General features: G+C 39.6%; 2 protein-coding genes across 2 annotated transcripts in view; one reads left to right on the forward strand and one right to left on the reverse strand.

Annotated features, from left to right (window-relative positions):
• Positions 1–4,729, forward strand: part of LOC133534487 (EH domain-containing protein 1) — a 37,062-nt gene extending 32,333 nt beyond the window's left edge. The window contains exons 2-3 of the mRNA XM_061873641.1: positions 609–779; positions 2,587–4,729. Of these exons, the coding sequence (XP_061729625.1) occupies positions 609–779; positions 2,587–2,789 (374 nt within the window). The 3' untranslated portion in view covers positions 2,790–4,729. The remainder of the gene's footprint in view (positions 1–608; positions 780–2,586) is intronic.
• Positions 4,730–7,481: 2,752 nt separating this feature from the next.
• LOC133534492 (small glutamine-rich tetratricopeptide repeat-containing protein alpha-like) lies at positions 7,482–10,224 on the reverse strand. Its single transcript, XM_061873646.1, has one exon. It carries the CDS (start codon positions 10,063–10,065, stop codon positions 9,184–9,186), a length of 882 nt encoding a protein of 293 aa, XP_061729630.1. The 5' UTR covers positions 10,066–10,224; the 3' UTR covers positions 7,482–9,183.
• Positions 10,225–12,534: the final 2,310 nt, after the last annotated feature.

Consider the following 12,534-nt stretch of genomic DNA (forward strand, 5'->3'; position numbering starts at 1 on the left):
TTTACCGCCATTTGACGTACAGTTTATCTCTTAATTAGTTTATAAGTATATGTACAATTTATTTATTCAATCATATGGCATAGCATAATACAGAAGCAAATAATATCAGAAGTATACAATGAGTTTGTTTTATTGTTTTTAAAGTAACTATAGCAAAAGTTTCCTTTAAAATGAGCGATAAACATATTTCGGCGACGCCGCCACATATCCACGAGTTTCGCCAAAAGAGCAAAGATCCCCAATGTTCGCTGTAATTTGGGTTAGTGAATATATCATAGAAAGTGTATAATATGTGTGTAGATAAAATAGCGTATGTAACTACATAATTAGGCATTAAAACACTCGTGTGGTCCTTTTAAGAAACTCACTTCGCTTGTTTCTTAAACCCACACTTGTGTTTTATTGCCTTTCATTATGTAGCAATCACATAAAATACTATTATGTTACTCTCATTAACTTTGCTTAAAATTCAAGGCGTCTTTAATGGATCCTGGCGTTTTGATTAATTTTAGAAGCTGATGTTCAAATACAATATACTTAGGTACTTAGACTTATAACAGTACGCCTATTATAGAAAATTGTATATCATTGTCATCGTATCATTTCAGGCGGCGCGTTTGAGGGCGTAGAAGATCAGGTGTCACCGTTCGGCTACGGACGCGGGGAGGGTGTTGACGCAGGCCACGGCGACCCCGAATGGATCTGCAGCCGCGAGAAGCCACGCTACGATGAAATCTTCCGAGGACTCAACCCCATTGACGGCAAAGTCACGGGTGCTGGTACGTCTCTCACGCTCACAGGGGTTAGAGCACACGATGCCTTACAGGCGTTGCTCTCCTCCACGCACAATTGCTCTCTGCTCACAGAACTCTGCATGTCGCTTTCCAATAACAATAACCAATCCTCCGACCAGGAGTTCCATAGACTAGCAGGCGCCTTAACTGTGGCCACGCACAACTGTAACTTAATCGCGCATTACTTAGTGAACGATCAGTCTAGTAGCGATAAGCTCTCATCAGCTGTTTCCATTCATAGTCTACCGTCCAATCGAGTTAGTGTAGATAGGACTTCCACGTACATCCCCAGTAGACCAGAGTCCCCGTTCACAGATAAAATAACAACTAGCGATAGCTCCGAAGATGACTTGAGCGTAGAACAAGCTCCGCTTTACAATCTAGATTTGCCAGAAGAAAAGTCTAATTTCTTTGGACCACTTCTTCACTCGGTCAAGTTTATATTTTTGTTGCTTTTGAATATAATAACAATAACGATAACAGCGGAGGTTGTTTTCATGTCCGTGGCTTACGTGCTGACTGGGGAGCCATATTTAGAGTTTGTGTTGGAGAGAACACCCGAATCGTGGCTGGACAAGTCCAAGGCGCTGGCGTTCGGGCCCGAGGAGGAGCTGGTGCGGATAGCGTCACTGCGCCAGCTGTTCACTCGCTCTAATTTAGTTAAAGTTCTGAAACGACTTACAAGCAGCGTTGACGCCTCTTAATAAGATGAAGTTCCTTAATTTTCATGATAACTAATTCCTACTATTATTCTTTTTTGTTAATTTATTGGCTTTTAATTGTTAGTATATTTTTAAGTTTAACTTGTTGAATTTATTACAGTTGATAGGTTTGTAATACGTAAATAATAATAATAATAATATGGTTGATTAATGCTGACGCCAATAAAATAACCCTTGGCATTTGGTTTAACAAACCAAATATCTTGGAATGGCGTCATTGGGAACGGGCATCGAATTCTTCATCTTTATCAGTTATTTCGTAGGGTTTTAATTTTTATTTATTTATTTGTTATGGTTGATAGGTTTGTATATTATTATGTTATAATTGTGTCTATAAATTGAGTTGAAAGCCAAAATTCCATATTGAAAGCGTGGTGTTCATCCAAATTGAATTATTTTACGTGGTATTGGCGATTTATTGCCGATTTAAAATAATAATCCATTTGATTCCTTCCTATTACATCAAAAATTTAAGTTGAAGTCAAGGGCTCTGAACCGGTTTATAAATACCGGTAAATACCAGTTTATTTCGGTTTTCCTCCGAACTTTATTAGAACGCGAACGTTTTAAGAACTTTATTGTAACCTACAAAAACCGGTTAAATCGACGAGCGTCGAAATCGATCGACGGTCGGCCTGGTGGTGTGCCAAGTAAACATAGACACCCACATAGGAAGAAACCGGTTAATTTGACAAGAACTGTTCTCATGAAAACCGGTTTAAATATAACGGTTTTTGGATCGAAACCGAAATTAAAAGGTTTTGCGCTAAGTACATGATAACGATTTGGGAATTTAACCGGTTTCCGAGCCTTGGTTGAAGTGTTTCAAAAATATTTTATAAATCCATATGAAACGGATGTTATTGTATTGTAAACTTCAATTTTAATTACAGGTCGATTCATAAGACCTAGCGTGAATTGTATTATACTATCAAAATTTTTATAGATATCGAAGCCAGCTTTTCTGATTCAATCTGTACGTAACTAAACGTAACAATTTTCTCAATAAAGCTTTATAGTGTAAGTTAGATGATACCAAGTTGCTAAGCTGTCTGGCGGTTTGTCTCCAGCGGCCAAGACGGAGATGGTGAAGTCAAAGCTGCCCAACTCGGTGCTGGGCAAGATATGGAAGCTGGCCGACATCGACAAGGACGGGTTCCTCGACGACGAGGAGTTCGCCCTCGCCATGCACCTCATCCAGGTGAAGATCGATGGACACGACCTGCCCGCGGACCTGCCGCCTCATCTCGTGCCGCCCTCCAAGCGGAACTGAGACGTAAAAGGATTGGTAAGGTTACGGTCCATCAGCAGCGACGAAGGCGAATATATCTACCCATTTATCCTGTAGAATTCCCTGAGCCTCCTGACAGATATTCAACAGTCCTATGAGAGTTCTAGAAAGTATTTAAAAAAAGTATAGAAATTAGCACGTACTGCAAAAATAGATGAATTTCTAATATTTTACATTGCCTTCGTCTTTGTCGTTTGGAACCTTGTGATTAATCGAATTAATCCGATGATGCAATCTAAACCGACCCTTGGCGGAAAGAGGTTAGATACATGTATCCTAAAGTAATTTAAGATTAAAGGAATGTTCATTATCTAAGCTTTATAATTTTATATTCTTCCGCTAACGGGTGCTCCGGTTAACTGCGTCAATGGGTCCATTCGATTTCCATGCAGAGGTTTTCGTGCATAATAATAAAACCTATTTATACACCGCGAATGATTGTTTATCTGCGAATTGTTGTAAAAACAAATTATATTTTATGTTCGTTGAAAATACGTATGATAAAATATAGTTATGTTTAGTTATTGTGTGATCGTTGCTGTGAGGGACTCGTTTATACACGGCGGCCGCGCACAGACCGCGTCGCGCACACACCTCCCACTCGCTTGTGTGGCTGTCTGCAGCTTTCCTTACCCTTGTTCTGTGGCAGAGAGCGGCGTGCCTCTTCCACCTGTGTGTACTCTAATACAAACTGCATTAAGCATATCGTATGAGTCTAATGAGATGAATGATTTTTAAATTATATCAGGACGTGGCAATTATTTAATGGCAATATCTACATTATTTATATACATTTTAGTAAGATTTTGTTTTCATGAGAGACTATTTCATATTTAAATCTTAAACGTTGCTCCCGATGTTTAACTTAACTACTTAATTTATTTGGCAAGGTGAAGTTGGTGCTCTAAAAGTTACGTTTAGTTACATCCTCATCGGTATTAGTTCATAATATTATATTCATCATTCACCTGTTTTTTTTTGTCCTCACTATATTTATAGGTAAGTAATTTATTAATTGAAACAGTAACAGTTCTAAGGTGGTTCCTATTAGTTGATTCTGGATCAGACAGAAACAAAATAAAATAAAAATATTATTTCAGTCATTTTCATATATTTTTTGATTTAAACATTCTAAGGTAACTACTGTTATACACGTCGATTCTCTAAAGCTGGAGTGACCTGAAAAATGACAGATAAAGTATATGTATGTAGTTCGGCATGCTGTGCGGAGGCATAGGCCTCCTCCAACTGTCTCCATTAGGCCTATATGCAGCAACCCTCATCCAGAGGCCCTTGCCTTACGGCACAGCGAAGTGAGAGATAATTATAGTTATAAAATGTTAATTTGAAAGTTATATGTTTCGAATTAATAGCTTTATTATTATTATGTGTATGTAAGCTCTTCGGATAAGACAGACAAAAATGGTATTAGATATCATTACTTGCTGAATTCACCTCAGCTTAAGTCAATCGATCGGTATCGGTATGAAACATACACTTTGTATAACAGTCACTCAACCTAAAACTATTGCATTTATATGAAACCTTCAGATTGTTCAGTGCCTTTGCTACAATAAGAAGAGAGCGGTCGACGAGACCGCTCGCTCGCCCGGTCTCGGCAGTAGCTTTTATATTTATTATATCTACTCTGTTCAAGCAGATGAAGCCCGCCGCGCGGGAACTCTATGTAAATAGGTACAGATTTTTATATGCGTTAGATATTTGGAATGCATTTTGTGCGTCGTTCCGTGTGATCACACGGTTTCGAGATTAATTTCGGAAAAAGTTTGCTACCACTGGACGGGGCACGCAATGAACGTTTTTACATTTGCTATTGTGTGTACATAATTATATGTAAATTTATTAAAAATATCGTAAATTATACATAGAGTGTAATAAATAGATAAGAATTCAATGGTTAATACTTATTTTATTTTCCTACCCTGTCATTCCCTCAATTTTAGGTATAAGTACATACACGACACGAACTAACGCGAAATAATTATTATCTGACCAAGACTAGTAATCTGAATATAAGTAATGTTGTCTCACCAAAGAGTAAAGTAAGTATACCTATTGTCTCACTCATCCCTAGTTGTAAATGGCCCGCTTTTAAATAACGCCACCTAGTGGTGATAATTTCAATAATTGCTTTTATAATAAAAGCGATCGTCACGCGTCAAAACACACATAAAATATATTCCTTCGTGTAATGTCTGTCAACAATTTACTATTGAAATATCTGTAACCTTAATAAAAAATAAAGTCTAACCCCCTTATTCATAAACGTCTACTAAAGTTAACAAGCCGCTAATAATCGTTTGTCCCTTTCCGACGTATTGGTATGATGGAAAGGGACAAACGATTATTAGCGGCCTGTTAACTTTAGTAGACGTTTATGAATAAGGGGGTTAAAATATATCGAGGAGTCTCCGCAGGGGATAGAGCCCTAAGGGTCACCCCACATAGCTTCTTTTGAGCGTCGCGCGTCGTCGTCCTGCCAGCGCACATGCAATGGCGACGCAACAGCAAAAAACGCTGTGACGCCCTGCATTAACGAAGATCACATCCTTGTGGATTAGGTATCCCATAGTACAGTCAGTGTCTTAACATAAGTACCTATCCACATAGGTATCTATACAACTAGTATGGCAACGTGAGTTCTTACAGGTTACACAACCTGTTCGGATCATCCACCACTGACATAGGTGGTTACCACACTGTTCTGCACTTCGGAGCCGCGTCCGGTGCTGCGGTTTTTAACTTTGTTTTTTAACTCTGCGGTATAACACACTGGCTCCGCCTCTCCGTGCGAATCGCACGACGGTTCGAGCTTTCGGGTTAAGCTCGTCACAGACGGAGCGATAAAATACCAAAATATATTTTACGATTATATATTTTACGTACCATTTGACAGAGTCCACACATGAAGCTATAATATAATTTTTGGTATCTTACGATATCTTAGAAATAAATATTACAGGATATTCGTACACAGATTGACAGTAAGATCAAGAAGGCGGTTTGGGTTGCGGGTACTCAGACAACGATATATATACACGCTCATTTGTGCTCATAATACAAATAAATGCCCTTACCGGTATTTGAACCCATCGGCTTCATAAGTAGGGTCACTAAATACCCACTAGGCCAGACCGATCGTCAAATAAGATAAATTTCATCCAAATGTTAATTATTAAATGTTAATTGGAGTATTGCAGTCGCCTTTGGGATGGATCCGCCAAGTGTCAGCTAGCCACCCTAGATTCTATAGACAATCGCGCTAGGAAGCTTACTGGGGATGCGAGATTGGTAGAGGCTACACTGCAGAGCCTAGAACACCGTAGAAAGGTAGCCTGTTTATCGGAATTCTACAGGATACACTTCGGGGAGTGTGCGATGGGATTACATAATCTTATCCCCCCATCTCCGTTCTGCCACCGTGGGACTAGACGCGGACTTGCATTTCACCCTTACGTCGTTACTTTACCACTGATTCGCACTAAACGCTACGCATCCAGCTTTATCATGCGAACGGCTAAGGAGTGGAATTCACTTCCTGCAAATCTATTCCCAGTCCACTATAACTTGGACCTTTTTAAATCGAGAGTGAATAGATAGACATCTTTTAGGTAAGCATGTTCCGTCCTAGACTGCATCGGCACTTTCCATCAGGTGAGATTGTGGTCAAATGCTTACCTTTTCGTATAAAAAAAAACCGTTTTTGCACATGCACCGGTAAAAGTTTTAATATTTTTAATCACTTAAGGCAGTTTACTAAAACACTAATTGACTTATAATTATTTATTAAAGTACTCTATATTTATACTATACTTACTACTTCTACTGTTTTTATTAGTAGGTAGGTATTAAACTCTAACAACATTTTGGTGGTAACAAGGTATACTGAGAAAATAAAGCCCACCTTTTATCAGTGGTAACTATTGAGGAAAAACATTCCCTGTGGGATGGGAATAGTGTTTTTTTTTCCAGTAGTTACCACTGGCAAAAGGTGGAAAAAAAACCCAGTAGTTAGGTAAGTACCACTGGTAAGTGGTAACAGTAGCTTGGTGGTAACTACCTATTGGGAATTACCCGCGCTTTCGGACGGAGATGCGATTGGGCCGCAAGAAGGTATGCCACACTGAGCTCCGTAGTACCGTACGGACTTTGTTCATAAACGCAGATCATCGTGCACCGCAGACCGCAGCTCCGGACGAAGATACGGAGCAAACCGCACCAACGTACCGTCGTCGTCGCCTAGCATTTCATATCAATTCTCAGAAAAGCTGGTTTTGGCTTGCGGAAATCAGGCCGTTTGGCAATGCGGAAGGTAAGGTGTGACTAAGAATGGGAAGTCTCTAAAAAGGACTCTTTCTTAGAAAGAAATCTTCCACCACAAAGTGTAATAGGCACTTGCTGATACGGCATGCTCGATTTGAGTTTGACTATTAAAGTTAGCTAGAAAGCAGAACTCGAGTCATCATATGTTTTACAAGGAAAACCACATAGGTAACTTATATATACTGGAAAACAAGGCATTGCAACATGGCAAACTATTGCACTTGCTAAACTCAACCTGTTACCTAACTCTCATCAACATACCAAACGCACCCTTCAATTCAATGAGCCCAATGTGGTTATTCTGTTCTAATGACCAAGAAAACCCAAAACTTTTTCAAATAAATTTATTAACAAAACCAGTTTCATATCTTAGCTAGAGATAGTCGCGTGGAGACGCCCGCGGCGGCTGTCATAACATTGTGCATATGTATAGTCAGCGTCCAAACCATCTATGCAAACAAGATGATCAATCACATAGTCACATAGATGATAATGCCCCTTAGCGTAAGGTGCATGAAAGTCCTTTTATTAGAGAATCTTCACATGCATGGAAAAAACACTAATGTGAACAGAATAGGTTGTTCCTGGAAGGGAACTTTTTGCAGTATTTATGACTTATGAGCAAATTGTTTGCACAAAATTACACAGACTACACGTATTTTTGCCCACATTTAATGCAATACACATCTGTATTTTATTTACATGTTTGCCAGCACAGTACCTACAGGCAGGACTGCACTGCATATATTTTGAATTCTTATGACTTCCAATGTAGTTGAATGCATGGATAAAAGATGAGTCTATTACTAGTGTAGTACACAATGCCGGATTTAGAGGTCTGGAGGCCTCGGGCAATAAAGGAGTGGAGGCCCCCTGGCCCCAAATTATTTTCCAAATAAAATGGTAAATTTTCCGAAATCTCTATTGTGGGGGCCCCTCTTTTGTGGAGGCCCCGGGGCTGTAGCCCCGGTTGCCCTTCCCTAAATCCGGCCCTGGTAGTACAGTATGTTAATGTTTTCAATAGTACAAATAGCACCATGCAATAGTGATCTGACATACAACATATTTAGGTAAGTTTATGTAACACACAAAATGCAAATTTTTACAGCACTGATGTAAGGGTATCATGGTGCTTAGCTAACATGCTAATCATTAACGCTCCGTAGGGTAGTGTAGTCATCTACCCCTACCATTCTTCCATACTAGTGGGACAGTAACAGTTGTTTCGTCCACGACAAAGCATTAATAATTAGTTAAGCACCCTGGAACCCCTAGGACTATTTAGAATTAGTTAATTATATGAAAGCTTTAAGACAAAATATTCGTTGCCATTGTGCTAAGTTGTGGTTGGAGCAATTTGTTTTATATGACAATATCAATATCATACAACTTATGATCCCATACCAATATCACCACAACTTGCAAACAACCCAACCCTATCTAAATTTCAGGGATACTGTGAAAAACATTCATAATTTGTTTCTAAATAAATGCATATATCAAGTAGGTTCACCAAATAAATAATTTGATTATAAGAAAATCTACATCCCATATCTGTAAGAGTAACTTAATTCTATAACCAAACAGGAAACTGAGTGGATGAATAATGATTGATTTGTTCCAATAAATCTATACAAATGGTCATTGATCTTTTAATATTCAGTCAATGGTAAAAGTACATTTGCCAAAATTAACAAAAAGTACTCAGTAAAATTTTAATTTACCTTAGGCATTTATTTACACGATTAAAATTATAGCATGTATGTGCAATGACTTTAATCTATGTAAAATAATTCTACTAATTTGAAAAATGGCATATTTACATTAGAAAATATACCATTCATGTATTAAACACTGAAATATAATTTCATAGTTTATAATTTAAAAAAAGGCAGTGTTAAAAAGTTAATTTCCTTTTATGTAGATTTATTTGGAATGGAGAGTAAAATGTTATATAGCTAGCAACATTCCGTCCATGAGAGACAAAACACAGGTTAGCTCAGAGTCCCAAAGAGTAGGCTTGTAATGTTGCTCACTGTGGTGGTGTGGGCCCAGGAGGGCGCACCTGGCGCCTCAGCTGCTCCACCAGCTCGGGGTTGGCTGCCTGCATGTGCTGAGCCAGAGCCTGCCCTGCCTCCAACAATGCGCTCATACCACCAGCACCCGCTGCAGCTGTTCCTCCTTGTGCTTGTGTGCCACTCATAAGTCCAGAGATAAGATTCTGCATGTTGGGATCTGCCAACATCTCTGTAGCCATATTGAGCAAAGCAGGGTTTTGCAGAAGCCCTCCTAGGTCCACAGGCCCACGCTCACCACGCGCAGCAAGCCGTTCATCAGCGAGACGCAAGTTTTGGCGGTACGACTCGTTGTCTGGCTCAAGTTGCGCAGCGCGCGCGTATGCCTGGCGCGCCTCACGATGTCGCTCGAGCGCGGTCAATGCAAGTCCAAGACGACCGTGCGCTTTGCTGTAGTCAGGTTGCAGTGCGAGTGCTGCTGTGCAGTCGGCAACCGCCGCCTCGTGCTCACCCAGCTTGAAATGAGCGGCAGCGCGATTGCAGAAATACACAGCATTTCGGGGGTCTAGCTCCACGGCGCGCGAGTAGCGTTCCAGTGCCTCGCGGTGCTTCTCCGCCTTCATCAGGTCGTTACCCTCGTTCTTAAGCTGCTCAGCGGCAGCACTGGTAGCTGCACTGACAGGCCCCGGTGCGACGCCGCCCGCGGTGTTCGTGTTACGCACGAGCGCCAGCAGGTCGACGGCACGCGCCGAGTCGGCTGCCCCAAGTTCGAACGAAGTCTCTATGCATTGCACGGCGACTTCAACGCTCTCGCGGCTGTCAGCGCTCAGTTCCGAACCTTCAAGTTGTTGCTTTAGGAAGCTGACGATCGACGCCGCGACGATCTTTACGTCCGACATCCTGTTCTTAAAAGTTTGATGTTCTTGAAATTGAATAAAATACGGTGTTGGAAGGAATTTATTATTTTTAGATTGACAAAAATGTCAAATTCAATGAGAATGACAAGCTCACGTTGCCTTGTTTTTTTTAAGCCGTTTAAGATCATGCAATACACGTCGTATTTTGATAATTATTTAAAGAAGTATTTTCGCTTCACTATGCATTAAGGCATGTACAGAATAATAATAATTCTAAGTAAAACGCCAATTACATCCACACTTCCGATTGCGGGATGAAACAGATAAATATTATTTCTCGGGCTCGAAATCGAGTCAGGGCTAACCGCGAAAATCGAAGTTCGTCAATTGCGGGCATTTTTCTGTCACTCTAATTACGTCTTCTAAAGAAGAAAGATCGCCGCAATTTGCAAATTTCGGTTTTCGTGGCAGGCCCCCTGATATCAAGGGCCAATTAAATGTCAATTACACCCACACTTTATCAGGCATGATATCAGACCCGATTTCGGGCCCGAAAAACAATATTTTTTCCGTTTCATCAAATATCAGCATATCGTTTACAATATTCGAAATGTAAAAAAATGGTTCATGTGCAAAAATATCAAACATTGAACATTTTCGGCAATTAGAGACAAAGTATTATTTTTTACATTTCAAAATTTATCGTCTGATGAAATCGACCGATATTCCGTCTGGATAGGCTTTTAAGCGCCAATTACATCCACGCTTCCCGATTTCGGGCCCGATTTGATGATCGTTTTCATTTCACGGGATATCAGCACATCGTTAACAATATTTGAAATGTAAAAAATGGTTCATTTGCAAAAATATCAAACACTGAACATTTTTGCCACTTAGAGACAAAGTGATGAACACATATTTTGATAATGATATGCTGATATTTGGTGAAACGGAAAAATACGCCCAGGACGGTCTCGTTTCCAGCATAGACAGAAAGAATCAGTAACCCTTTCTTTTGCGTGCTAGTGCGTATGCGTATAATTTCCCTGGTTCTTACTGGCCGAATGGACATGGACCGACAAGTTGTGTTTGCCAAACTATGTTACCACTAGTAAAGAAAAGAGCTTCGCACACCGTACTTAATTGACAGGAACGCAGCTATACGTTAGACTAGTGAGTATCGTATTCTTTGCAGTAGAGATATCTGCATCTTACTGTTACTGAATAAAAAAATAATTTTAAGCGAATGTAAATGTACTCCTGTTTTTCTCGATAAATAATTTATTTATTTGAATAAGATGTGCGCTAAGAGCTTCGCTTTAAATGGTTTTTTTTTTTCCATTGCCCACCAGATAAATGGGGTAGCAAATTGGCCAATTCGACCATCATTTTAGTCCTTTCGGCCGCGTATGTAACCAGAGGGCCTACCGCGAACCACGTTGGACGTGTTGCCTCCCTGTCACACGTACGAATTTACAAGTGCGACAGAGAGGCAACACGTCGAACGTGGTTCGCGGTAGGCCCTCAGATACAAAATATGAAAATTTACTCTTTTCTCATAACTTACAACCTCAAACATTCTCGGCCGCTTTTGTAAGTATGTTTTGTAACCGCTGTGAGGTTACAAAAGAAGAGTTTTATCGTTTCTCGGTACAGTCAGCGTCAAATACTTTTTAGCAACCAAAGTAGCCAAATAGTTCGGTACACCCGATATTTAGTATGGTGTACAGAACTATTTGGCCACTTTGACTGCTACAAAGTATTTGACGCTGACTGTACCAGTTACAAACTTACAAAGAAAGGTACCCCACCGTCCGGTTCCGATTTGATTTATATTTATATATATTATATAGTAGTCTAAAATAAGACACGTAATTTTTTAGCTGCCCAAACTCAACCTATTGGGAGAAATTCTCCCCTAAAGTACTAAAAAATTACTAAATCTTCCAACTCCTATAGAAAGTGATGCTCAAGCAACTTGCTAGTTAATGGCTGGTTTGAGTATATGTTTGAAAGCAGGGAAAAATAATGAGCACGTGTTTTGTTATATTGGCTGAAACTCATTTTTTCCTAAAAAAAATCGTCATTCGAAGTTTTATAATATCTTATCGCTAAAGATACACATAATGAAAATGAAAATGAAAAATATTTATTTCGTAACTTATAAGTAACTTTTTACATCTGTGCCGATGCCTCTTTTTAAGTAATGAATATACTTGTATTAAGAAGCACCGCTCTCCCGTAGTGGTAGCTTACAATTTTGGTGTGTACATTACATATACAGGCCATAAAAGTTATATTCTATTAAGTTGTATAAGATTTAAGTTAAATTAGTTAGGTACTCACTAAGTTGTTACAATTTTGATGGTTCTAAAAGGCATAGCTTACAGAGAGTTATTGCTTCTTATAATTAACCTATAAGTAGATACTCGTATAAATATGCATGAACGCGTGTGAGTGAGCGACTGTGTATGTGTGTGTGTGTGTGTGTTTATGTGTGTGTGTGTGTGT

This window comes from Cydia pomonella, chromosome 2, assembly GCF_033807575.1.
Source record: "Cydia pomonella isolate Wapato2018A chromosome 2, ilCydPomo1, whole genome shotgun sequence".
NCBI classification, from domain to species: Eukaryota; Metazoa; Arthropoda; class Insecta; order Lepidoptera; family Tortricidae; genus Cydia; species Cydia pomonella.

Coding starts and splice junctions, on each gene's coding strand:
- LOC133534492 (XM_061873646.1), bottom strand. CDS start 10,065: ATGTCGGACGTAAAGATCGTCGCGGCGTCGATCGTCAGCTTCCTAAAG.